Source organism: Octopus sinensis, linkage group LG19, assembly GCF_006345805.1.
Source record: "Octopus sinensis linkage group LG19, ASM634580v1, whole genome shotgun sequence".
Lineage (NCBI taxonomy): Eukaryota > Metazoa > Mollusca > Cephalopoda > Octopoda > Octopodidae > Octopus > Octopus sinensis.
Genome location: NC_043015.1, coordinates 45,806,114 through 45,831,525, shown reverse-complemented (window position 1 = coordinate 45,831,525; position 25,412 = coordinate 45,806,114). Strand labels below are relative to the sequence as shown.

The window sequence follows — 25,412 nt, the reverse complement described above, 5'->3', positions numbered from 1 at the left end:
CACCCATGAGGCTTTGGTCAGCCCTAGGCTATAGTAGAAGACACTTGCCCAAGGTGCCACACAGAGGGACTGAACCCGGAACCATGTGGCAATAGTAGAAGACACTTGTAGTTGTTTTTTTTTTATTTTAGTTTATATTCTTTAAAAACTTACGTGTCCATAGTGTAAGAGGTTTTCTGCTTGGGTACCGTAATCGTATTTTTTGCAATCCTTTGAACGAACCAACTGAAATTTTAGAGAGAGAAAAATATACAAATAGACAAATTTTAAAATACATTTGCATCATAAGACAGAAGAGAAGCTTATTATGATTATTTATTTTAAAGTTTGAGGCTGGGTTGTAATGTGTAATTTTTATAATTTTTTAAATCGAAGTTGTTATCGCTAGGCCTAACTCATCGTAAAGTCAATACCACCATGACTGATATCCAATCTACAGTGGAGAAGGCTAGCCACTGAATTTGGTTAAAAAGAGACGATGAGCGATGGCTAGAAGAATATTGAGTTTTATTTGATAACCAGCTGATCTAGCAAGCGGGGCCTCATATATTAGTGAGGGGGGCTGGTGCGCATTGATGCCATCGAGAGGTAGGCCCCGAAACGGCGCGCATTCTCTCCTGATGACCCCCATACACTTGCTGGCTTCCGGTATACGGGGCTTTTGACTGGTAGCACTTGCATGTGCAAGTTGTTTGCAAGATATCTAAGGCGGCGAGCTGGCAGAATCGTTAGCACACCATCTATTGGATGTGGGGCATTTTGCTCGTATAGATATATTAGTCAACAAAGAAAATTGACTGCCCTCTTTGTAATATATTATGTATATTTGGGGGATGTCCATCATTCTATACGAGTTGCTTTCACTTTAATTTGAAAAAAATTTTTTTTTTTTAATATTTTGTCTTCCTTAGAAACTTGGAAACGGACATAACTTCTTTTGCTATTAAATTTCTGCAGAAATTCAATGCTTTCATTTCTAATTATTTTTGATAACATTGAAGGATTTAGTGAAATAACTTTGTCGATATTCCAAACACTAGTTTGGAATATATACATTAACATGAAACTGGAATCACCTTATTTTAATATAATATAATATAATGAAATTATTGTATACAGTGCTCAGGTGCACCACAACTTGTCAGAAAGTGCGTATAAAGTGTATGCAGTAATGTACAAATGTCTGGAAAGCGAACAATGTATGAGTCAGATACATGCTTGTGTGTGTATGGAGGGGAGAAAATCAGGTGTAGTGTTGGTGAATCTCAGAAAGCATGGAAGTTTTGAAGGATGCAGTGCTCCGACAAGAAGTTTATATCTTAAAACCAGAAGCAGTCTCAGACAGGTTGGGTATCAAAAAAGGGTTGAGAGAATATTTTGCAAAAACAAACAAAAGAAACGTTTTATAATGAAAGAAAACATGAGAATAAGAGAATGCTAATGATAAAGATGTATTTTCAGGCACTGGACTAAAATTTCATTGTAACCTTACCTGAGCAAAATGAGCCATATTTTGGGTAGAGGTACCGGCAGGTGAATGCGTTAAATAAACTGGTATACGAGACTGTAAAAGAAAGGAATTAAACATAATTAATAGGATATACCTTTTATATCATAATCGTAATTTTGTCACTCGTTAGAGATATGCGCCTTGACCTTTGCACCCTTCCCTGCCCCCATCGCTTTAATTTTTGCAATCTTTATTCCCTGATTTCCCTGTTCTTTCTCTGTTTTGTTATTCCTGTCATGGCTTGGAAAGGAACAGTCTGTCTGTCTGTCCTTTCTTATTCCCCACCACCACCACCACCACCACCACCACCACCTATACTGAAACCTCTTCCCCTGCCAGCCATACCAGAGAGATTTCTGGGTTTGCTTTTGCTCTCACTAGTCTATATGAGAAAGTGATGTTTACGCTGCATCTGTTTATGTCCCATAACTTAACAGTTCAACAAATAGAGAACAATAAAAAGAGTACACTTTTACTCTTTTACTTGTTTCAGTCATTTGACTGCGGCCATGCTGGAGCACTGCCTTTAGTCGAGCAAATCGACCCCAGGACTTATTCTTTGTAAGCCCAGTACTTATTCTATCGGTCTCTTTTGCCGAACCGCTAAGTGACGGGGACGTAAACACACCAGCATCGGTTGTCAAGCAATGCTAGGGGGACAAACACAGACACACAAACACACATACATACATATATATATATATACATATATACGACAGGCTTCTTTCAGTTTCCGTCTACCAAATCCACTCACAAGGCATTGGTCGGCCTGGGGCTATAGCAGAAGACACTTGCCCAAGATACCACGCAGTGGGACTAAACCCGGAACCATGTGGTTGGTTAGCAAGCTACTTACCACACAGCCACTCCTGCGCCTTATATATTCGTTGTGCACGATTTTTTTATGTGAAGTCGTGTGTTGAAACAGATATTGTTATATTTCGGAATGGTCATTTTGCCAGTTTAGCCAATAAGAAAGAAGAAAGCAAAGGACCACTGATGCAGTCACAGGAGTGTGACGAAAGAAATAAGATTAAGATTAATGTAAAAAATAAATAACACTGAAGCAAAATAACACCAAATATATAGTGCGTGTGTTTTTATTGGCTAAACTGGCAAAATGACCATTCCGAAATATAACAATAAAAAGAGTATCAAACAGGGAAAAAAATGTACTAGGTACTAATATGACCGACAAAACTTTTGAAGCTGATGTCCATTTATGACCACAATGCCCGACTGTATACACGGGGCCAAGCGCTACCATTATTTTTATCTAGAACTAAAAATATAAATCTTTAGGTAAATATATTCAATAAGAATATTATATACTGAATTTATATTGAGTGCTCCATTGTATAAAAATATTAATACTATTAAAGTATTTTTATATTTCGGAATGGTCATTTTGCCAGTTTAGCCAATAAAAACACACGCACTATATATTACAGGCATCCCCCCCACACACACACACACTAAATAAACATAGACGCACATAGAGATATAAGCATGCGCAAATGAAGACATACAATAGAAATACAAAATGGCTGACATTTAGTAAAGGGAGACACAAATAAGAAAGAAGAAAACAAAGGACCACTGATGCAGTCACAGGAGTGTGACGAAAGAACTCTGGCCGAAATAAGATTACGATTAATGTAAAAAATAAATAACACTGAAGTAATAAGTAACACCAAATATATAGTGTGTGTATTTTTATTGGCTAAACTGGCAAAATGACCATTCCGAAATACAACAATATCTGTTTCAACACACGTCTTCACATAAAAAATCTTGCAAAACAAATATATAAACGTACTATTAAAGTATTTATATATTTAATATGAGCGATATATAGATATATTTTTTAATAATATACTATTATTATTAATGAAGAAAATCAATATCCAAAATCATAATAACGATATATATCGTTATGATGAGTTTGAATATTAATTTTCTTTATTAATAATAATAATATATTATTAAAAAATATATGTAGAATTAAAAATATAAATATAAGTTAGTTTTGCCTGAAGTCTCAAGACACATCATATCAGTTACGCAGTTCCCATGGTGCATAAGTATCCATGATCCTAATGAGAAACTGGTCCATCACAGCAGAGTTACTCATTTACAGGTGAGAATGGACAGGTGTGACGTGAGATGAGTCACCTTGCTCAACATTGAAAAACCAGTAAAAGAACGAAAGGTGAGAATACTTACCGAATTCATGTACTGATTATCAAAGTTTGCAGCAATCCTAATGGCTTCTTTGCACAAAAAGTTGAGCCTTCGAGCTCTGCAAACTGTTTTGGCAACTGTTGAGATGATTAGGTTCTCAGGTAAGAAAGACTTCCTTCCAAATATATCGAATAATACCTGCAGGTAGAAATTAAACAATACAGAAAGGATTAGCTCATGTTTGATAGCTTGAGGATGAAGCAGAGTAAATTCACACATGCATGCACACACACACATGCACACACACACATGCACACATATATACATGCATACATGCATGCATGTATACATGCACACATGTATACATGCACACATATATACATGCACACATATATACATGCACACATATATACATGTATACATGCACACATATATACATGCACACATATATACATGTAAACATGCACACATATATACATGCACACATATATACATGTATACATGCACACATATATACATGCACACATATATACATGCACATATATATACATGCACACATATATACATGTATACATATATACATGTATACATGCACACATATATACATGCACACATATATACATGTATACATGCACACATATATACATGCACACATATATACATATATACATGCACACATATACATGCACACATATATACATGTATACATGCACACATATATACATGCACACATATATACATGTATACATGCACACATATATACATGTATACATGCACACATATATACATGCACACATATATACATGCACACATATATACATGCACACATATATACATGTATACATACATACATGTATACATGCACACATATATACATGTATACATGCACACATATATACATGTATACATGCACACATATATACATGCACACATATATACATGTATACATGCACACATATATACATGTATACATGCACACATATATACATGCACACATATATACATGTATACATGCACACATATATACATGCACACATATATACATGCACATATATATACATATACATGCACACATATATACATGTATACATATATACATGTATACATGCACACATATATCATGCACACAATATATACATGTATACATGCACCATATATACATGCACACATATATACATATATACATGCACACATATATACATGTATACATGCACACATATATACATGCACACATATATACATGCACACATATATACATGCACACATATATACATGCACACATATATACATGCATACATATATACATGTATACATGCACACATATATACATGCACACATATATACATGCACACATATATACATGCACACATATATACATGCACACATATATACATGTATACATACATACATGTATACATGCACACATATATACATGTATACATACATACATGTATACATGTATACATACATACATGTATACATGCACACATATATACATGCACACATATATACACATATACATGCACACATATATACATGTATACATGCACACATATATACATATATACATGCACACATATATACATATATACATGCACACATATATACATGTATACATGCACACATATATACATGCATGTGCATATTCACATGCATATGCATGTACACACATTCATGAATGCATGTGCACATGCCTGCTCACTCACACATGTGTGCATGCACACATGCACATACATGTGCACACACATATGTACATGCACACACACACACACACATATGTGCATGCACATACACATACATGCACGAATGCATGTACACATGCACATATACATACACATCTGCATATGTCTGCACACGCACGTGTGCATGCACATACATGCACACACACACACACACACACACACACACACACACACACACACACACAAAGCACATACTGTGTGGGAAATTTAATTATCTTACCTTGTCATCAATTATTGTAGCAAATCTGACACTGCTGGTAATATGCCCGACTGTATACACGGGGCCAAGCGCTACCATTAATTTTATCTAGAAGTAAAAATATAAATGTAAGTTAGTTTTGTCTTCTACTATAGCCTTCGGCCGACCAAAGCCTTGTGAGTGGATCTGGTAGACGGAAACTGAAAGAAGCCCGTCTATATATGTATATGTGTATATGTGTGTGTGTGTTTGTGTGTCTGTGTTTGTCCCCACCAGCATTGCTTGACAACCGATGCTGTTGTGTTTACGTCCCCGTAACTTAGCGGTTCGGCAAAAGAGACCGATAGAATAAGTACTAGGCTTACAAAGAATAAGTCCTGGGGTCGATTTGCTCGACTAAAGGCGGTGCTCCAGCATGGCCCCAATCAAATGACTGAAACAAGTAAAAGAGAGAGTAAAGAGTAAGAGTATATATATATATGTGTATGTGTGTGAGTGTGTGTGTGTAAGTATATTTCAGTGTGTGTGTGTGTGTATCATCATCATCATTTAACGTCCGCTTTCCATGCTAGCATGGGTTGGACGATTTGACTGAGGACTGGCAACCAGATGGCTGCGCCAGACTCCAATCTGATCTGGCAGAGTTTCTGCAGCTGGATGCCCTTCCTAACGCCAACAACTCTGAGAGTGTAGTGGGTGCTTTTACGTGCCACTGGCACGAGGGCCAGTTTGGTGGTACTGGCAACGGCCACGTCCAAATGATGCTTTTTACGTACCACCTGCACAGGAGCCAGTCCAGCAGCACTGACGACGACCTCACTCGAATGTTTCACGTGCCACCAGCACAAGTGCTTGTAAGGCAACGCGATAACAATCACGCTCGAATGGTGTGTTTAACATGCCGTCAGCACGAAGGCCAGTTTGTTGCTCTGGCAACGATCCCACTCATATGGTACTCTTAGTGCTCCACTAGCAACGGATGTCAGTCACTGAGTTTGATTTCAACTTCGATTTCACTTGCCTCAACTGGTCTTCGCAAGCAGAGTTTAGTGTCCAATATGTAGATAGATACAAAGATGATGATGATGATAAGGTAAAAAAATTAGTTGAGTGATTGTGGTGAAATGCTGTCTGTTAGTCTCTAGCATAGACACAGCTTGTGTCACTCAGTTTTTGCATTCTTTTCTGCAACAAATTATTTTCAACTGAAAAACAAGCCACATCTAGCAGATGTGGAAACACACCAGACATGTTACAGGACATTTCTAAATTCATGATGTTATGTAAGACAGCCATGCCTGCACCTGTGTGGTTATTTGAGTTTTCGGAACTGAACTTAGGAAAAACATTTCAGGAACACAAACCTTCTTGGCCAATGTTTGATTCTCAGAGAAAGCTAAAAAGCCTATAAGTGATCCTTGCGAATGCGCCACATAATACAGCTTCTCCTGGCCTGTTACGTTGGTAACATAGTCCAAAGATGCTGGTAAGTCAAATGCAGCCATATGGTCAAAACTGGAGGAGAAAAAGAAAAAAAAACACAAGCAAAGGTAAATAAATAAATAAAAATAGATAAATAAATATATATAAACACACACACACACACACACACACACACACACACACCACATACATACATACATACATACATACATGCATGCATGCATGCATGCTGATTGAAAAATATTAATAAATCATTTATTAATCATAATTTTTTTTTCTCAAATTTTCTGTTCGTTTTTTGTAGAGGCAGGTAACGGAATACAGGTGCTAAAAGTGTAGAGTCGTTAACAATGGGAGAGAAAGAGAAATAGTCGTTATTTCCAATGACTCACCTCCATCTCCAAAACATGGCACTGGAAGTTGGATACAAAATGTGGCGGCGCCCATATGTATTTCCACGGGAATTGCCAAGCCAGACATCATAACCAGCATCAGCTAAAATGAAGGCTGCATATAGAAAGGAAGAAATATACCTGGGTAAAATATCAGTATGCATGCATGTATGTATGCAAGTTAGTGTATATACATATTATGCAAAAATATATATATAAATATGTACAAATATATACATATTATTTTTTAGGGAATAAAAATTCCGGCATAACAGGGGTTCAAAGTATTCTCAATGAAGAAATATATTTTAATTTACAGATAGTAGACCCCTACATCTCATCAAATAAAAGGAATTTTTATTTTTATTTTAAATACCTACTGTTTTATTACTTGGCCAAGTAATAATACAGTAGGTATTTAAAATAAAAATAAAAATTCCTTTTATTTGATGAGATGGAGGGGTCTACTATCTGTAAATTAATACACACACACACACACACACACATATATATATATATACACACTTATATGCATATATACAGGGTTGGCCAATAGTCACCTGACAGTAAATCAAAAGCATTTAATTTCAAGATTAAAACAAAAAAAATTTTTGATATGAGGACTTCACTAATAAATAGAGAAATGTTGAAAAAAAAAAATGGTGATTTTAACTCACAGAATTTAATTATTAAACATTCATAATTGGAATGAATAAATAAAATTGAATATTAAGTAATTATGGAATTTTGGTTTACTGCCAGGTGACTTTGGCTAACCTGGTATATATATATATATGTGTGTGTATACATATATATGTGTGTGTGTGTGTGTATACATATATATGTGTGTGTGTGTGTGTATATCATTTAATGAATTAAATGATGACATATGCACACACACACACACACATATATATACAATCATATATGGCGTATCTGTGTGTGTGTGTATAGATTATATAATTTCAGGACAATACACTACTAATATTCTTTTCTACTCTAGGCACAAAGCCCGAAATTTTTGGGGAGCGGGCCAGTCGATTAGATCGACCCCAGTACACAACTGGTACTTAATTTATCGACCCCGAAAGGATGAAAGGCAAAGCCTTCTTCAGCGGAATTTGAACTCAGAATGTAAAGACAGACGAAATTGCACTAAGCATTTTGCCCAGCATGCTAACGTTTCTTATTTCTTTATTGCCCTCAAGGGGCTACACACAGAGGGGACAAACAAGGACAGACAAAGGGATTTCCTGTTTTCCTCACATACTGTTTTTCTCTGTTATCTTGGTACGGTACGGTGGATACATTTAAGACTTTAGGTCTTTTTTTCTAGCAGATGGATGCTTGTTAAGCAGCCTTACGCTTCGTACAAATTTATAATTCATAGCTATTTAATGCTATTGCGCCTGCAATCCACCTATGTCACTGGTGGTGATATCATCAATTTTAAAATTTATTCACAGATGATATGAACAGTAGTGACATCTGATTTCAAATCTCAGTGTTTGATTGTTTTGCTTATATATATATAAGTACATAAACATCGAAATAAATATCAAATGGAATAGCAATTGTGATACCTGTGCCGGTGGCACGTAAAAAGCACCATCTGAACGTGGCCGACGCCAGCGCCGCCTTGACTGGCTTCTGTGCCGGTGGCACGTAAAAAGCACCAACCGATCGTGGCTGCTGCCAGCCTCAAGGCACCTGTGTCAGTGGCACGTAAAAAGCACCCACTACATTCTCGGAGTGGTTGGCGTTAGGAAGGGCATCCAGCTGTAGAAACTCTGCCAGATCAGATTGGAGCCTGGTGCAGCCTTCTGGCTTCCCAGACCCCAGTTGAACTGTCCAACCCATGGTAGCATGGAAAGCGGACGCTAAATGATGATGATGATGATGATGATGATGATGATATAAATAGATACCCATCATCATCATCATCATCATCATTTTAACATTCACTTTTCAAGGCTTGCACAGGTTAGATGGAATTCATTGAAGCAGATTTTCTAAAGCTGGTTGCCCTTCCTGCTACCAACCTGCACTTATTTTGAAACAAGGTAAAATTTTTGTCCCTTGACCAGATATGGTTGCAAAGAAAATTGAACACAAATGGCACTGTTTGTATGGATTATGATTCTCAATTACAACTACTATAAGATGTATACTAGTTTACTATGTTACTGTTTGTGTGTGTATCTATGTATGTATATGTATCAGTGTGTGTGTGTGTGTATGTGTGTGTGCATGTATATATATATATATGTGTGATTAAAGAACCATACCTAGAGATTCATTTGCAGATTTGTTAAGAAATTGGTCGAAGATCCCAGAACTCCATGTTGCAAGAATACGACTGGCCTGACTTTTTTCGTGTCCTGGTTTTTGATTCCATGAGGAATTCTTTGCATTTCCAAATAGAAGCCATCTTCGGTGAGAACTGTGTGATCTTCACATGGATAACCTTTGCTTGTAATGAGCTGGCTCTGAGAATAAAAGAATAAAATATAACCTTCAATAAAAAGGAATTTTTGAGGACAATGTATGATGGCAGTAAGGGCAGAACACTAATTCACCTCCTCCACAAGTCTTGGAGTTATTGACATGGCAAAAAGAAGGGACATAAATGCCATTATACCAGCTGTGGAGATGGCCACTAGGTGACTTTGGGCAGAAAGGGCAAACCTATTTCTTTACTACCCATAAGGGGCTAAACACAGAGAGGACAAACAAGGACAGACAAACGAATTAAGTCGATTATATCAACCCCAGTGCATAACTGGTACTTAATTTATCGACCCCGAAAGGATGAAAGGGAAAGTCGACCTCGGCGGAATTTGAACTCAGAACGTAGCGGCAGACGAAATACCTATTTCTTTACTACCCATAAGGGGCTAAACACAGAGAGGACAAACAAGGACAGACAAACGAATTAAGTCGATTATATCAACCCCAGTGCGTAAATGGTACTTAATTTATCGACCCCGAAAGGATGAAAGGCAAAGTCGACCTCGGCGGAATTTGAACTCAGAACGTAGCGGCAGACGAAATACCGCTAAGCATTTCGCCCGGCGTGCTAACGTTTCTGCCAGCTCGCCACCGCAGAAAGGCAAACCAGTGGTTTGATGCAACCTGGGATGCAAGCTGGGACTTGGTCCCAACCCTGGCTAGATCAACTAGGTGAGAGAGGGAGGGAGAGAGATGGGGATTTGATGTTAAAAGAACCGCTGGATGGATTCAGATGAAACTTTCAGGGATGTTGGGCCTCATTACTGCCACGAACTGATTAGATTTTGGGATCGATCCACTACCGGACAAGGATTTGACCCTGTGGACCCAATCAGCCATGAATCTGGTGTTTCCAGATTTTCTGAGAATGGGCCGTTGTAGGTATCCAGGGATTCTTGAGGGACGCCCCTCCCCCCCCCCCTGCCCCATCTCAAGACTCCAGAAATTATCAATGCTGATGTATCTGCAGAGCATCGGTGAGATGTATCTTGGAACTAAGTCAGTTGTTTTAATATTAAACAGAATCAGCTGTTTTGCATCATAGTCTAAGACCCTTTAGCATTTGAACCAAGCCATATCCAGACCAAATGTTCTACCTCGTTTTATGTTCAAACTGGCTGGATCCGGCCTCTCACACCTACCCTACAACATCATTCTAAAAAATAACAATTACACCATCAAAATCTCGAAACTACAAATTGGTGGTGGTGGTGGTGACGGAATCAAGAGGCCTAAGAGTGACAGAGAGATCAACCAACACTTACCCTTCATTTTTATCGTGTCTATTCCACCTTCTGTGCCATGCTGCCCTTAACAAGATCATAAAGCATGGCCCAGACGCCGCAGACTAACCTTCGACCCAGCGGGGCTAGACCGAACGGTCAGTAAAAGGCCGGACAGTATGATAATTTTCCTGTTCCTTGACAGTAGGCCCCCTCCACAGGGATGTCACATGTTGTGACAACTTCTTCAATGCCGACTTGATGTTGTCAGCTACCAGCCCCAAGCTTTGCTACTCGTCAGGCTGAGAAAAAAAAAAACTGTGCAGGTATGCAGGAGTGGCTGTGTGGTAAGTAGCTTGCTTACCAACCACATAGTTCCGGGTTCAGTCCCACTGCGTGGCATCTTGGGCAAGTGTCTTCTGCTATAGTCTTGGGCCGACCAATGCCTTGTGAGTGGATTTGGTAGATGGAAACTGAAAGAAGCCTGTCATATATATGTATATATATATGTATGTGTGTGTATATGTTTGTGTGTCTGTGTTTGTCCCCCCCCCCCAACATCGCTTGACAACCGATGCTGGTGTGTTTACGTCCCCGTAACTTAGCGGTTCGGCAACAGAGATTGATAGAATAAGTACTGGGCTTACAAAGAATAAATCCCGGGGTCGATTTGCTCAACTAAAGGTGGTGCTCCAGCATGGCCGCAGTCAAATGACTGAAACAAGTAAATAGAGAAAGAGTATCGGTCGCTTTCTGCCAGGTTTATGCTCGAACCTGTGGCGATTGAGAGACCTCCAGCACCCTTGGTCCCCAGACCATATCCCTGCTCAACACTATCAGAGCAGAGATGGGTGTCAGAGTGGTTGTTCCAGTGCATCTCCCTCGCCATCCTCCTTTCCAGTTTCTCTGCTGGCGCCATGACAAATGTTTCTATATTATGGGAGGCAATACTCTTACTCTCTCTTTTACTTGTTTCAGTCATTTGACGGCGGCCATGCTGGAGCACCGCTTTTAGTCGAATCATATCGACCCCAGGACTTATTCTTTGTAAGCCTAGTACTTATTCTATTGGTCTCTTTTGCCGAACCGCTAAGGTACGGGGACGTAAACACACCAGCATCGGTTGTCAAGCGATGTTGGGGGGACAAACACAGATACACAACATATACACACACACATACACACACTCATATATATATATACATACATATATATATGAGACAAAAAGGATACCAACAACAACAACAATATATATATGTGTGTGGTGTGTGTGTGTGTGTGTGTGTGTATATATATATATATATATATATATATATATACACACACACACACATATATACATATATACGACGGACTTCTTTCAGTTTCCGTCTTCCAAATCCACTCACAAGGCTTTGGTCGGCCCGAGGCTATAGTAGAAGACACTTGCCCAAGGGTGCCACGCAGTGAGACTGAACCCGGAACCATGTGGTTGGTAAGCAAGCTACTTACCACACATATTGCACGTCAAATTCTTCGTATCTGAGTAACGAGGGAATTCAATTCAACCGCTGGAAACATTTCGGAAACATTTCATTAAACTTCATCGAACGGTGGAATTTACCGAGTTACCTCGCTTCCACGCTGTTAACTGAGTTATTTCCCCTTGTAATGCGGTAACATCCTGAAATATTTTTCCAGTAAAAATTCATGAGCTACACGGAGAAGAGCGAGAATCCGAATAACAGCGTTTCTATTCCTTCTTCAAAACGTCTGGCAGATTTGAATGTGAATGTCTGATCGTTGTTATTTTCCATCATTGGATAACATCGGTGAAAGGATGGATCATTTGTGTTATTGGACACACAGCGTATACAGAGAAGCTTTCTCCCATGACAGAAAAAAAATCAGATAATTAACAGTTGACTCTACTTAATTTGGAATTAATATTTTCAAGTGTGACTAAATAGATATTTTTTCGGGTGTTTTCTGTTTGAACGGCAGTTTTTAACATAATTTCCACGTAACTAAACACTTTTAAACTTCGTATACTGGTAGAATGTGTTTATAAAACATCTTTTTCTCTTGGCTTTATTGAGAAAATTCTATACGTTTGTAAGATATTTGTTGTTTTTTTCTTCAATTTCTGCAATTTCAACCAACCAATGACGTCTATTGAGATGAAAACATTCTGTGCCGTATGAATAGTCCCTCGTTTAAGAACAGATTGGGTTTATTTACATTTCTAAAGAAAAAAATACCTACCTTCCCCCCACCCTAACCCTAACCCTAAAACAGATTGAAATGCAATAGATCGATACTAGGGTTATAATTATGGGTGACAATTTCATATGACACCGCTAGAAAAAACTGCCGTTCAAACCGAAAAGATCCAAGCTTTCTCCCATGACGGAAAAAAAAATCAGATATTAACAGTCGACTCTACCAAATTTGAAACTAATATTTTCATCTGTGACTGAATGGATATTTTTTTCATTTAATCCTAGCGCGCTCGCAACGGGCTTTTACACGGTTTCTTATTTCTTTACAGCCCACAAGGGGCTACACACAGAGGGGACAAACAAGGATAGACAAACGGATTAAGTCGATTATATCGACCTCTGTGCGTAACTGGTACTTAATTTATCGAACCCGAAAGGATGAAAGGCAAAGTCGACCTCGGCGGAATTTGAACTCAGAACGTAGCGGCAGACCAAATACCTATTTCTTTATTACCCACAAGGGGCTAAACACATAGGAGACAAACAAGGACAGACAAACGGATTAAGTCAATTACATCGACCCAGTGCGTAACTGGTACTTAATTTATCGACCCTGAAAGGATGAAAGGCAAAGTCGACCTCGGCGGAATTTGAACTCAGAACGTAACGGCAGACGAAATACCGCTAAGCATTTCGCCCGGCGTGCTAACGTTTCTGCCAGCTCGCCGCCTACACGGTTTCTGTCTACCAAATTCACATACAAACACCTTGGATAACCTGGTGATATAGAAGAAGCCATTTGCCTAACGTGCCACACGGCGGCACATAGTCAGGAGGCCAACTTATGAACCACTCACTGATGTCTACAACTACATATATATGCGAGGTGGTCGAGGGGTATTTTTTTTTTATTCTTTTACTTGTTTCAGTCATTTGACTGCGGCCATGCGGTAGCACCGCCTAAAGTCGAACAGATCAACCACAGAACTTATTCTATCGGTCTCTTTGGCCGAACCGTTAAGTTACAGGGACGTAGACACACCAGCATCGGTTGTCAAGCGATGGTGGGGGTACAATCACAGACCACACACACACACACACACACACACACACACACACACATACATACATACATACATACATACATATATATATATACGATGAGCTTCTTTCAGTTTCCATCTACCAAATCTACTCACAAGGCTTTAGTCGGCCCGAGCCTACAATAGAAGACACTTGCCCAAGGTGCCACGCAGTGGGATTGAACCCGGAACCATGTGGTTGGTAAGCATGCTACTTTATTTCATTCAATTTGCCTTCAAGGCATTACATAGAAGTAGTAGCTGCGGGCTGGACAATAACATTAATGAGAAGAATAATGAAAGAAATGGTATTAATGAGGGAAGGCAGACGACGCCCCCGTCGCTGCTTCTCGAAAACATTGTTCTTTGACAAAACACACAATTTGAGGTAATAAACCGTCTACTAATGTTCCATTGGACACAGGATCCTTACAATGAGGCACTAAGCCTCTTACCAAAAATAACACAATGTCCTTACAAATGAGACACTAGGCCTCTTACATTTTCTCTTACGCGCCATAAATTTTACGAATTTCCGCCCCGCTGGCACCCGACCAGACTCAAAGCGTCACTTAAGCACTTCGATAGTGCCAGTCAAGGGCGCCTTAATCGGAAGCGGAATACATCTTCTGGGAAGGAGTTTATTACCTTGAAAAGATTCGTGTCTGAGATGACCTCCACAGCTACCTAAAGAGGCCATCCAGGATCTTTAATGCAAGTTATGTCTCCTCCCCTGACAAACTTTTTAGTAAACTTTCCCACCGCCTCTCCCCTGCGGAAGAAGACCAAAAATTCCTCCTCCACATGGGTCGAGGCCACAACTTCCACCGTCGGTGGCACAAATCCCACCGACGAGGCTTCGGAACCGATATTGGTGTGTTTATGTCCTTGTAACTTAACGGTTCGGCAAAAGAGACCGGGAGACCTACAAAGAATAAGCCTTGAGGCTTATTTTTTGTAAGTCTTTGTTCGACTAAATTCGGTGCTCCAGCATGGCCGCAATTAATTACTGAAACAAGTAAAAGAAATAAAAATATTTATAAACATAAATATATAAAAAAATATACAAATATAAAATATAAAACATATATTCGTAAGAGATCGTTTGCATCCGTTTCAAAACAGAAAAAGGTCGGATGTTAAAAGTATACAATTAAAAATCATAAATATCAAAAGATGAATAGGTAGCTAATAAGTGAATACTTAAGCCGAAAGATCGAATTTGTATATATCCTACGGCCGTTTCAAGAAACGGCCGTAGGATATATACAAATACAGACACAGACACACACACACAAACACATATCATAAGTAAAGTAATATACAAGGCCAAAAGTGGGGCAAACGTCACGCACAAGAACGCTTGACACTTTATTTATATTTCGTTATTATTGTTGTTGTTGTTGTTATCATTATGTTCATCATGTGCAAGTACGTGTCTATTCATCATTATTTTGTTTATTTTATTCAATTTTAGAGAAATTGAAGCATGGCTTTGACAATTCCTGAGCGTGCTGAACTTATTTTATGCATGATTTTCGGCCCATCGTAGTTGTAACATATAAAAGACACCCGTGACGGTGACACGTAAAAGACACCTGTGACAACGACACGTAAAAGGTACCCACTACACCCTTAAAGTGGTTGGTGTAAGGAAGCATCGAGGTGTACAAACCAACCCAAAACAAACTGGAGTTTAGTACAGTTCTTCGGCTTACCAGCTCTAGTCAAACTGTTGTCAAACCTATGTCAGAAAAGAAAACGTCGAGGTCGACTTTGCTTTTCATCCTTTCGGGGTCGATTAAATAAGTGGGCCGATGTAATCGACTTAATTCCTTTGTCTATCCTTGTTTGTCCCCTCTATGCTTAGATACTCTTTTTCTGGCAGTGGCTCGAGTGGGGTAACAATGTAACTCACTCAACTGAAGAGTGGATTTGGTTGACGGAAACTGAAAGAAGCCCGTCGTATATATATGTGTGTGTGTGGTGTGTGTACGTGTGTGTGTTTGTCTGTGTTTGTCCCCCCGCCCCAACATCACTTGACAACCGATGCTGGTGTATTTACGTCCCCGTAACTTAGCGGTTCGGCAAAAAGAGACCGATAGAATAAGTTTCTAGGCTTACAAAGAATAAGTCCTGGAGTCGATTTGCTCGACTAAAAGGCGGTGCTCCAGCATGGCCGCAGTCAAATAAATGACTGAATCAAGTAAAAGAGTAAAAGAGGTGTTAATTCACTCTCTTATAACGACTTCAGTTTTCAAATCATTTGACTTATACAAGAATATTCTTGTCCTATATTTTATAATAAAGTAAGGCATGGCCGTGTTGCTTAGAAACCAGTTGGTTACGCGTTGGGTTTCAGGAATTCTACGTATCTCGCTGCTCTCTCTCTCGTGTTTCCACGCCACAGCACTTTTAACTCGTTTCTAAAGCCTTTTACCTTGAGTCTGTATTCGCGTTGATATTTGCTCGCGCGGACTAATGAGTATATAGGCCATTCATTACACCTTAATATATAAAGGAAAGGAAGGGAGGGAGGGAGGAAGAAAGAAAGAAAGGAAGGAAGGAATAAAGAAAGGAGAAGGGAAGAAAGAAAGAAAGGAGGAAGGAAGGAGGGAAGAAAGAAAGAAGGGAAGAAAGAAAGAAAGAAAGAAAGAAAGAAAGAAAGAAAGAAAGAAAGAAAGAAGGAAAAGGAGAGGCAGAAGAAAGGAGGGAAGAAAGAAAGAAAGAAAGAAGGAAAGAAAGAAAGGATGAAGAAAGAATGAAGAGAGGAATGGAAAAAGAGAAGAGAGGAAGAAAGAAGGAATGAAGAAAGGAAGAGAGGAAGAAGAAAGAAAGGAAGAGGGAAGAAAGAAAGGAAGAGGGAGCAGAAAAGAAAGAAAGAAAGAAGGGAAAGAAGGAAGAAGAAAGAAATGAAGGAAACAGAAAGAAAGGAAAGAAGGAAGGAAAGAGAAAGGAAGAAAAAGAAGAAGGAAAAAAGAAAAAAGGGTAGGGAGAAAGGAGGAAGGAAGAAAAAGAAAGAAAGAAGGACGGGAATGAAGAAAGGAAGAAGAAAGGAGGGAAGGGAAAGGAAGAAGAAGAAGGAAGAAGGGAAAGGAAGAAAAAGAAGGAAGGAAGGAAGGAAGGAAGAAAGAAGAAGAAGAAGAAGAGGAAAAAGGAAGGAAGAAAGAAATGAAGGAGACAGAAGAAAGGAAGAAGAAGAAGAAGAAAGGAAGAAGAAAGAAGGAAGGAAAGAAAAAAGACGGGGAGGAGAAGGAAGGAAAGGAGAAGGAAGAAAAAAGGAAAGACGGGAATGAAGAAAGGAAGAAAGAAGAGAAGGGAGAAAGGAAGGAAGAAAGAAGGGAGAAAGGAAGGAAGAAAGAAGGAAGGAAGGAAGGAAGGAAAGAAAGAAAGAAAGAAAGAAAGAAAGAGGATGGCTGTGGCATTAATTTCTCAAACAATAATATCTCTCTATTACGTCGACAGATTCCCGTAATGTCGCCAGGTCCGGTGATGTTGTTTGAAACTTAAAGAAAACTCTTTATTTATTTATTTATCATCACGTGTTCGTTGCCAGTCGACTCCCCGTTTTTATGTACTCTACGCAATTGGTATTTGCGTTACGTGAACGGCATTCGTAATAGATTTATGCTGCCGTCTGTGTGAGGCGAGACGGGGATGGGATGTCCCTAAGGAATACGAGAGAGGGGGGGAGAGAGAAGGAGATGGAGATAGAGAGTGGGGAGAGAGAGATGGAGATAGAGAGGGGGAGAGAGAGGGAGAGAGAGAGGGGGGAGAGAGAGAGGGAGGAGGAGAGAGGGATGAGAGAGAGAGGAAGGAGAGAGGAGAGAGAGGGGAGAGAGAGAGGGGAGATGGAGATAGAGAGAGGGAGGATAGAGAGAGAGATGAGATAGAGAGGGGGTAGAGAGATAGATGAGAGTGGAGATAGAGAGGGGGGAGAGAGAGAGAGATTGTGCATGTATGTATCTTTCGAAGTAATATTGTACGGAAATGTGGGTTAAAAATGGGGATCTTTTCGGTTTGACGGCAGTTTTTAAAAATAATTTCCACGTAACTAAACACAACCCTTTAGTTACCAACCCGGCTGAAACTGCCTCTGGCTCTGTAGTACAAATGTCTTGTTTTCATAAGTTCTGAAATAAAATCTTCCACCAAACCTTAGTCACAATTTATGTTCCTAACACTAGCTTAATGATAACGAAGTTATTTTACGAAATTCTTTGTTATATTCAAAGTAATTGAAAGAAACATAGAGCAACTCAAAATAAATACAGTAATGAAAGGGTTAAACTTCGTATACTGGTAGAATGTGTTTATAAAACATCTTTTTCTCTTGGCTTTATTGAGAAAATTCTATAGGTTTGTAAGATATTTGTTGGGGTTTTTTTCTTCAATTTCTGAAATTTCAACCAATCACTGTCGTCTATTGAGGTAAAAAAAAACATTCTGGGCCGTATGAATATGTCCCTCGTTTAAGAAACAGATTGGGTTTATTAACATTTCTGAAGAAAAAAAATACCCTCCCCCCACCACTAACCCTAAAACATTGAAATGCAATAGATCGATACTAGGGTCATAATTATGGGTGACAATTTCATATGACACCGCTAGAAAAAACTGCCGTTCAAACCGAAAAGATCCAAAAAAAGTGAAAGAATGTATGTGTTGTTCTAAATAATGCATATAATACGACGGTATGTGGCGAAATGCTTAGCGGTATTTCGTCTGCCGTTACGTTCTGAGTTCAAATTCCGCCGAGGTCGACTTTGCCTTTCATCCTTTCGGGGTCGATAAATTAAGTACCAGTTGCGTACTGGGGTCGATATAATCGACTTAATCCGTTTGTCTGTCCCTGTTTGTCCTCTTTGTGTTTAGCCCCTTGTGGGCAATAAAGAAATAGGTATGTGTATGTGTGTGAAAGAGAGTATATTGTGTATCTTTCTAAGGGATGCATATAGTTTGTATGCATGTGTGTGTGTGTGTTTAGGTCTGTGTGCTTGTGAATGTGTGCGTGCGTGGGTCTGTTTGTGTGTGTGTGTGTTGATCTCGGTACAAAAAGGAGATTAGGCAACATACGACTATCTACAAGCCTTTGTTTGATTGACACAAAATCATGCTACTGTTTGTGTGTGTGTGTGTCTAAGGAATTACATTTTGGAAGAGACTGTGTGTGTATGAGAGAGAGAGAGAGATTATGGTTGTGTGTATCTTTCTTTGTAATGCGCGTACAGTAAACCCTCGCCATATCGCGGTTCACTTATCGCGGTTTATTATTTAAGCTTTACGTCGATTCCTCTGTGGTGTTGTTTTGCATGTATAATAAAATAAATATATACAAATTATAAAAATAATAATAATATATATACAGTACTGTTTCTACTTCGTGAATTTTCACCTATCGCGGTGTGGCGTTGGAACGTAACACCCGTGATAGTCGAGGTATTATTGTATATGTAAGGAAATATATAGGAAATTGAGAGAGAGTGTGTGTGTCTTTCTAGGGAGAGCATGTATGTGTGAGAGTATGTTCGGGTCTTGGTAAAATAAAAGGGGGACGGTACTATTTAAGAATGGTCCCGGTGTGCGCACTCGCGTAATCGCGCATCCGCGCTAGCTAGTCGTGACAAGTCGATCCCACAACGACTACCTTAGAGCAAAGTAAATAAAACAAAATAAATAATTTTTTTATACAAAGTAAATAATTTGGATCTTATACAAAGTAAATAAAACGCAAAAACACAAAGTAAGGATCGGCCAGTCGCTGTTAGCTAGCGCGGATGCGCGGGCACGCGAGTGCGCGCACCGGGACCACTCTTCTTAAATAGTAACCGGGCTGCATATGGATGTTTACATATTTTTATGCAATGCGAGAGAATTTTGCTGCGGGATAGTTTGCATGAGTGTATGCATGTGTGTGTGTGCGTGCATGTGTGTTTGTGTGTGTGTGTGTGTGTGTGCACAAGCGGGGGGACACAAATGGTAACTTACCGCATTCATGTACACTTCGGGGTCGAGAGGTATCATGTCGCCAAACAGTTCCAGCGCGCGGCTGTTGTTAAAGAGATGGGCCAAATTTTCATAGTATTTTTTGATTGTTTGGACTGTCAGGTTGAGGTGGGCACCGTCGGGATGAGACGTCGAAACGAACGGCAGGGACATGCAACCGCCGATCAATAACAGGCAAAAGGAGATCAATAATCGAAGCAACATCTTTGTCGATTCCGTTTGTCTTCTTCTTCCTCTTTGATAAGCACAAAAGTGATGGGGAAAAAATAGGTCTTTTAACTCTGCTTCAAAGCTTAGCTATACACTGATCGAGATACCTAAAAACTTTTGAATAATTCCGAGGAATATTTCAAATATATATACTGAATAAGTGTGAGTGTGTGTGTATGTGTGTGTGTGTGTCAGTGTATTTATCAGAGTCACGTGGAACTAAAGTTTCATCTAATTATCTTCCTTTCTAAGTTAAATTTTTCCAAATTTCCGTTGTCGTCAAACTTGCGTGACTTATGTGATAGTAATACTTTTAGTTATATCTTTCTTTATATACGAGATCTATATGTGTATTAAATGTATGTATAAATTAATATCGCTTTGTGTGTGTGTGTGGATGCGTATGATGACGCATGATTCATATCTAGCTAACTGTGTGATTACTTGTGTGTGGTTACTGTTTTTCGAGTCGTAGGATCAGATAATTTTGTTTCTATGTATGTGTTTGTGTATGTAGGTGCACCTTGTTTTTGAGAGAGAGAGAGCAGTGTGTTATCAGTTAAGATCGACTCTTTGTCTATCAGCTGTGATGTATTTTAGCGTGTTCAACAACACATGGACAGCAGTATGTGTAATTTCCAGAGCTTATCATTCTGCCCCTTGTATAAATTATCGATTATCTCATATCAATTTATGACGATTTCCTTCCTAAATTTAACCATAAGTCACAACTTATTTACCATCATTATTATTATTATTAATGCTTCTCGGCCTAACAGGCCAAGCTTATATCATATTATTATTATTATCATTTCTGCCGAGGTCGACTTTGCCTTTCATCCTTTCGGGGTCGATAAATTAAGTACCAGTTTCGCACGCACTGGGGTAGATGTAATCGACTTAATCCCCTTGTCTGTCCTTGTTTGTCCCCTCTATGTTTAACCCCTTGTGGGTAATAAAGAAACAATTATTATTATCATTTCTGCCGAGGTCGACTTTATTTTTCATCCTTTTGGGAGTCGATAAAATAAGTACCACTTGAACATTGGGGATGATGTAATCGATTCATTCTCTCCCCAAAAACTTCTACCCTTGTGGCAAATTTCGAAATCATTTTTGTTGTTTAATCAGAGAAGGGTGGAGTATAGTACCCGTGACCTTATCCGGCACTCCCAGATTTACAGTGCATCAAGCACCTACTTGACATAATAAAAGTGGATAAAATAAAATATTCTTTTCCGAGCACCACCACCCCCACTAACACCCGTCAGATTCTTACAAGTTATATAGGAAAGTGTGGCATGCAGTTAGTTACTCGATTCGCTAGAAATAGCAGCCAAATCTTCTTCACATCACATTCTGTCGTCTTTAAAATATATATCAAAGAACACATTCGGTGATATAATAATTTTCAATGCCTTTCTAACACTCTGATGCAATAAAAAACGTGTTGTTGTTGTTGTTGCTGTTGCTGCTTCTTTGTTTGTTTGTTGAGCGAAGCGGTCTTCGTCCCATTAGTGAGAGAAGTCGGAAACGTTTGTCCTTTGCTATTCGTTAAGACCTGCAGAAGAGAAAAGCAGGTCAACCCCCAACACCGAGAGCATCGACGGATGGATGAATGCGCATCCAGGCTCAGTGGTTGCGTAGGAAGTCGGGGACAGGAAACCGGAAGAAAGAGTGAGAGAAAGTTGGGGCGAAAGAATACAACAGGGATCGCCACCACCTCCTGCCGGAGCCTCGTGGATCTTTAGGTGTTTTCGCTCAATAAACACACACACAACGCCCGGTCTGGGAAACCGGCCCTTATGAGCCTGGCATGGCTCGAGAAAGAACATTTAGTGGAAGCACATGGCCTAGTGGTTAGAGCAGTGGACTCCCGGTCGACGGATCGCGGGTTTGAATCTCAGACTGGGTGTTTATGAGCGAAACACCTAAACCACACGCGGCTCCGGCAAAGGGTAACGACGAACTTCTGCTGACTCTTTCGCCACAACTTTCTCTCACTCTTTCCTCCTGCATCTTGCAGCTCACCTGCGATGGACCGGCGTCCCATCCAGGTGGGGAACCTATACGCCAAGGAAACCGGGAAACCGGCCCTTATGAGCCAGGCATGGCTCGAGAAGGAACAAACAACAATTTAATAGGTATTGCTGAGTTGCTAAGAAGCTGGCTTTGCAAGTACACGATTTTAGGTTCAGTTCCACTGCACAGCTATTTGGGGTGGGGTGGGATGGGGGAAGAAATACACACAAACACACATACAATGAGTCTCCACACAGTTTCCATCTTCTAAATTCACCCGCAAGGCATGTGTGTGTGGATGTGTCTTTGTGTTTGTACCTACTACCACTTGACAACAGTTGTTGGTTTGTTTATGTCCCTGTCATTTAGCATTTCTGCAAAAAGCAGTCTAGAACCAGCACCAGACTTTAAAAAAATAAATAAATAAATACTGGAAGCAATTTGTTCAACAAAACCCTTCGAGGCAGGGCCCCAGGATGGCCACAACCCAATGTCTGAAACAAGTAAAAACGAAAGGCGAAAAATTGAGGGGTTTTTTGTGAAATTCTATGATTTCTAGGACTTTCAAATGGTGAAATGGTTCACTCATAGCTGCCATAATGTAGTTTGAGTGAAAAATAGGGTCCAAAAGGTTTAGAGAAAACCATTCGCCCATTACAAACTGGGTAGTTTTTACTCGGTGATACAACTCCTGTAAGACTATGATCAAACAGGGAAGGCTATCCTCCACTCATATGACCCTTAAACTCTTCTGTCTGCCACACTACAGCAGATCCTTTTTGGTGTCTTGCCAAAAGGACTTCCACCAATTTAGTGGAATCTTCCTTTCCTCCATTTCTCCTGCGGAAGAAGCCTTCATACTTGCGACCCGCTCGCATCCAGCACAACACTGCACACTCACATAGGATGAAATCTTCAAAATTAATCCTTTTAGATTCCACTGGGCTCACAACCACTTGCTCTCTCTCTCTCTCTCTCTCTTCTCTCTCTCTCTCCCCCTCTCTCCTCCTCCTCTCCTTTTTCTCTCTCCCTCTCTCTCTCCTCCTCCTCTCCTTTTTCTTTCTCGTAAGACCCGCAGAAGAGAAAGCAGGTCAACCCCCGACACTGAGAGCATTGACGGATGGATGAATGCGCATCCAGGCTCAGCGGTTGCATAGGAACATGAAACAGGAAGAAAGAGTGAGAGAAAGTTGGAGCGAAACAGGTTGGACGATTTTGACTGAGGGCTGGTGAACCAGATGGCTGCACCAGGCTCCAATCTTGATCTGGCAGAGTTTCTACAGCTCAATGCCCTTCCTAACGCCAACCACTCTCTCCCTCTCTCCCTCTCTCTCTCTCTCTCTCCTCTCTCTCTCTTACCCACTAAGTGCCAGAGTACATCCGGTCACTTGAACCACCAAAGCCACTGACCTTGACACAGTATCGTAGTTGGATGAGGAGCGGTGTAACGGTCAGTCCCAAGCATTGCTATTATGGGCAGGCGGCATCTTAGGGTCTGCTGTATAAGCCTTTATTAGGAGCAGGGGTATGGGCGGTGGTGTGGGCAGCAAATCCAAGAGCTGCCCCATGCAGTACACACTCCAGCTATGCCACCACCGCCCTGACAATATTATCCCTTCCATTGATGTTTGAAGCACTCCGTCGGTTACGACGATGAGGGTTCCAGTTGATCCGATCAACGGAACAGCCTGCTCGTGAAATTAACATGTAAGTGGCTGAACACTCCCTAGACACGTGTACCCTTAACGTAGTTCTCGGGGATATTCAGCGTGACACAGAGAGTGACAAGGCCGGCCCTTTGAAATACAGGTACAACAGAAACAGGAAGTAAGAGTGAGAGAAAGTTGTGGTGAAAGAGTACAGCAGGGATCACCACCATCCCTGCCGGAGCCTCATGGAGCTTTAGGTGTTTTCGCTCAATAAACACTCACAACGCCCGGTCTGGGAATCGAAACCGTGATCCTATGACCGCGAGTCCACTGCCCTAACCACTGGGCCATTGCGCCTCCACACATCCCTTCCATTACCAAAAACAAAAACAAAGTGTCCCTGAGATAACACTTATCTTCACCATCACAGCCCTCCCTCTCTCCCTCTCTCTCTCCTTCTCCCTCTCTCTCCCCCTCTCTCTCTCCCTCTTTCTCTCCCTCTCTCTCTCTCTCCCTCTCTTTCTCATCATTCTACAGATGAGTGTAAAGTAATTTTTATTACAAAACAGGAAATCTTAGGATATAGAGTTGTCCAAAATTTTATAAATCTTCTTGTCCATTCCCCCACATTCAGCCTTGTGCCAAAAGGAAAAGAAATTTAGAGTGGTTTGTAAGCATTTGACATCTACTTCTAGCGTATTGGCTTTGTTCCCCCAGTGCCCCTAATTATGATTATATATTTATTATTATATACTTATATATAGTGGTAAGTAGCTTGCTAACCAACCACATGATTCCGGGTTCAGTCCCACTGCGTGGCATCTTGGGCAAGTGTCTTCTGCTATAGCCTCGGGCTGACCAAAGCCTTGTGAGTGGATTTGGTAGACGGAAACTGAAAGAAGCCTGTCGTATATATGTAAATATATATATATATATATATATATATATATATATATATATATATATATGTATATGTATGTGTGTGTATATGTTTGTGTGTCTGTGTTTGTCCCTCTAGCATTGCTTGACAACTGATGC

General features: G+C 40.0%; 1 protein-coding gene across 1 annotated transcript in view; it reads right to left on the bottom strand.

Annotated features, from left to right (window-relative positions):
* The window catches only part of LOC115222206 (gastric triacylglycerol lipase-like), a 27,247-nt gene extending 5,836 nt beyond the window's left edge, over positions 1-21,411 (bottom strand). The window contains 9 exon segments of the mRNA XM_029792358.2: positions 154-225; positions 1,493-1,564; positions 3,737-3,892; positions 5,657-5,743; positions 7,000-7,150; positions 7,471-7,585; positions 9,759-9,776; positions 9,779-9,959; positions 20,476-21,411. Coding sequence (XP_029648218.1) covers positions 154-225; positions 1,493-1,564; positions 3,737-3,892; positions 5,657-5,743; positions 7,000-7,150; positions 7,471-7,585; positions 9,759-9,776; positions 9,779-9,959; positions 20,476-20,697 — 1,074 coding nt within the window. The 5' untranslated portion in view covers positions 20,698-21,411.
* Between the last annotated feature and the right edge of the window lie 4,001 nt (positions 21,412-25,412).